Source organism: Triticum aestivum, chromosome 6B, assembly GCF_018294505.1.
Source record: "Triticum aestivum cultivar Chinese Spring chromosome 6B, IWGSC CS RefSeq v2.1, whole genome shotgun sequence".
Classification (NCBI taxonomy): Eukaryota; Viridiplantae; Streptophyta; class Magnoliopsida; order Poales; family Poaceae; genus Triticum; species Triticum aestivum.
Genome location: NC_057810.1, coordinates 53083290 through 53084405, shown reverse-complemented (window position 1 = coordinate 53084405; position 1116 = coordinate 53083290). Strand labels below are relative to the sequence as shown.

Sequence of the window (1116 nt, the reverse complement as noted above, 5' to 3'; positions counted from 1 at the left end):
CAGCGGGTTCGACTCCATGGCCGAAGTCTTGTCCGCCTTGGTGATCTCCACCATCTTGGATGGAGCAGCGTCGGTGTTGTCCAAGAGACCAGTCACCTGCGCACCTTGCAGGGCTGGGAGAACTTGCGCTTTCCATATGGTAAAGTTTCCCCTTGCAAGCTTCTCGGATGGGGGCGCACCCAGGTTGAGGGCGACACCTGTTGACGACGACATGGAGGCGACGGTGATGTGATTTGGGTTTGTTTTTTGTGGCTAGATGTGAAGAAAAGAGGTCGCTCTGATTAACATGAAAGATTTGGGAAGCGTTCCTACTCTTTGATGAGGAGCCGCGTTGGTTTATATTGAACAGAGGCAGAACAGCCCTGCCGTGGCTTACAAGAAGAGGAAACCGATTCAAGGATTCGGTTGTTACAAGTACTCCTGGACAGCTACGAGAGGGAGAGAGATAGAATATAGTTGAGATTACAATGTGGAGATAAACACAAATTCTAACAGCCGTGACTTCTTTGCCGAACCAAACGCGTGGTTAATTTATTTGGTATGAACTATGAAGGTGATTGTAACTTTCAGCAGCAGCTCTCCGATTTTGTTTCCCTCCGGATGAAATGAAACGAGCGAATCAAACGGAGGATGACTTTCGCTTGGAAACGGCAAAAGCTCTCCAATTTTTTGTAAGTTCCCGCGCACCTCACCGGACGAAATTTGAGAGCCACGTCAGTGATCCGCGCCATCACTCTCCCGGATCGACATCTTGACCGTCCACTGCGTCCGGATCCAACGGCAGGCGGACCCTCCTCCCTAGTTAAATTCCCCTTCTCCCCACCGCACTCCAGCAGACGCAGCCACCACCGTTCCCCTCCAAATCCATCCGAGCCAATCCGCCCGCTCGCAGCTCAAAGGAAGGAAGGAAGCCGTTGACCATGTCCGGCCGCGGCAAGGGCGGGAAGGGGCTGGGCAAGGGCGGCGCCAAGCGCCACCGGAAGGTGCTGCGGGACAACATCCAGGGCATCACCAAGCCGGCCATCCGGCGGCTGGCTCGCCGTGGCGGCGTGAAGCGCATCTCGGGGCTCATCTACGAGGAGACCCGCGGCGTGCTCAAGATCTTCCTCGAGAACG

General features: G+C 54.9%; 1 protein-coding gene across 1 annotated transcript in view; it reads left to right on the top strand.

The window, feature by feature from the left end:
• Positions 1 to 829: 829 nt before the first annotated feature.
• The window catches only part of LOC123133429 (histone H4-like), a 631-nt gene continuing 344 nt past the window's right edge, over positions 830 to 1116 (top strand). Inside the window, exon 1 of the mRNA XM_044552920.1 lies at positions 830 to 1116. Coding sequence (XP_044408855.1) covers positions 921 to 1116 — 196 coding nt within the window. The 5' untranslated portion in view covers positions 830 to 920.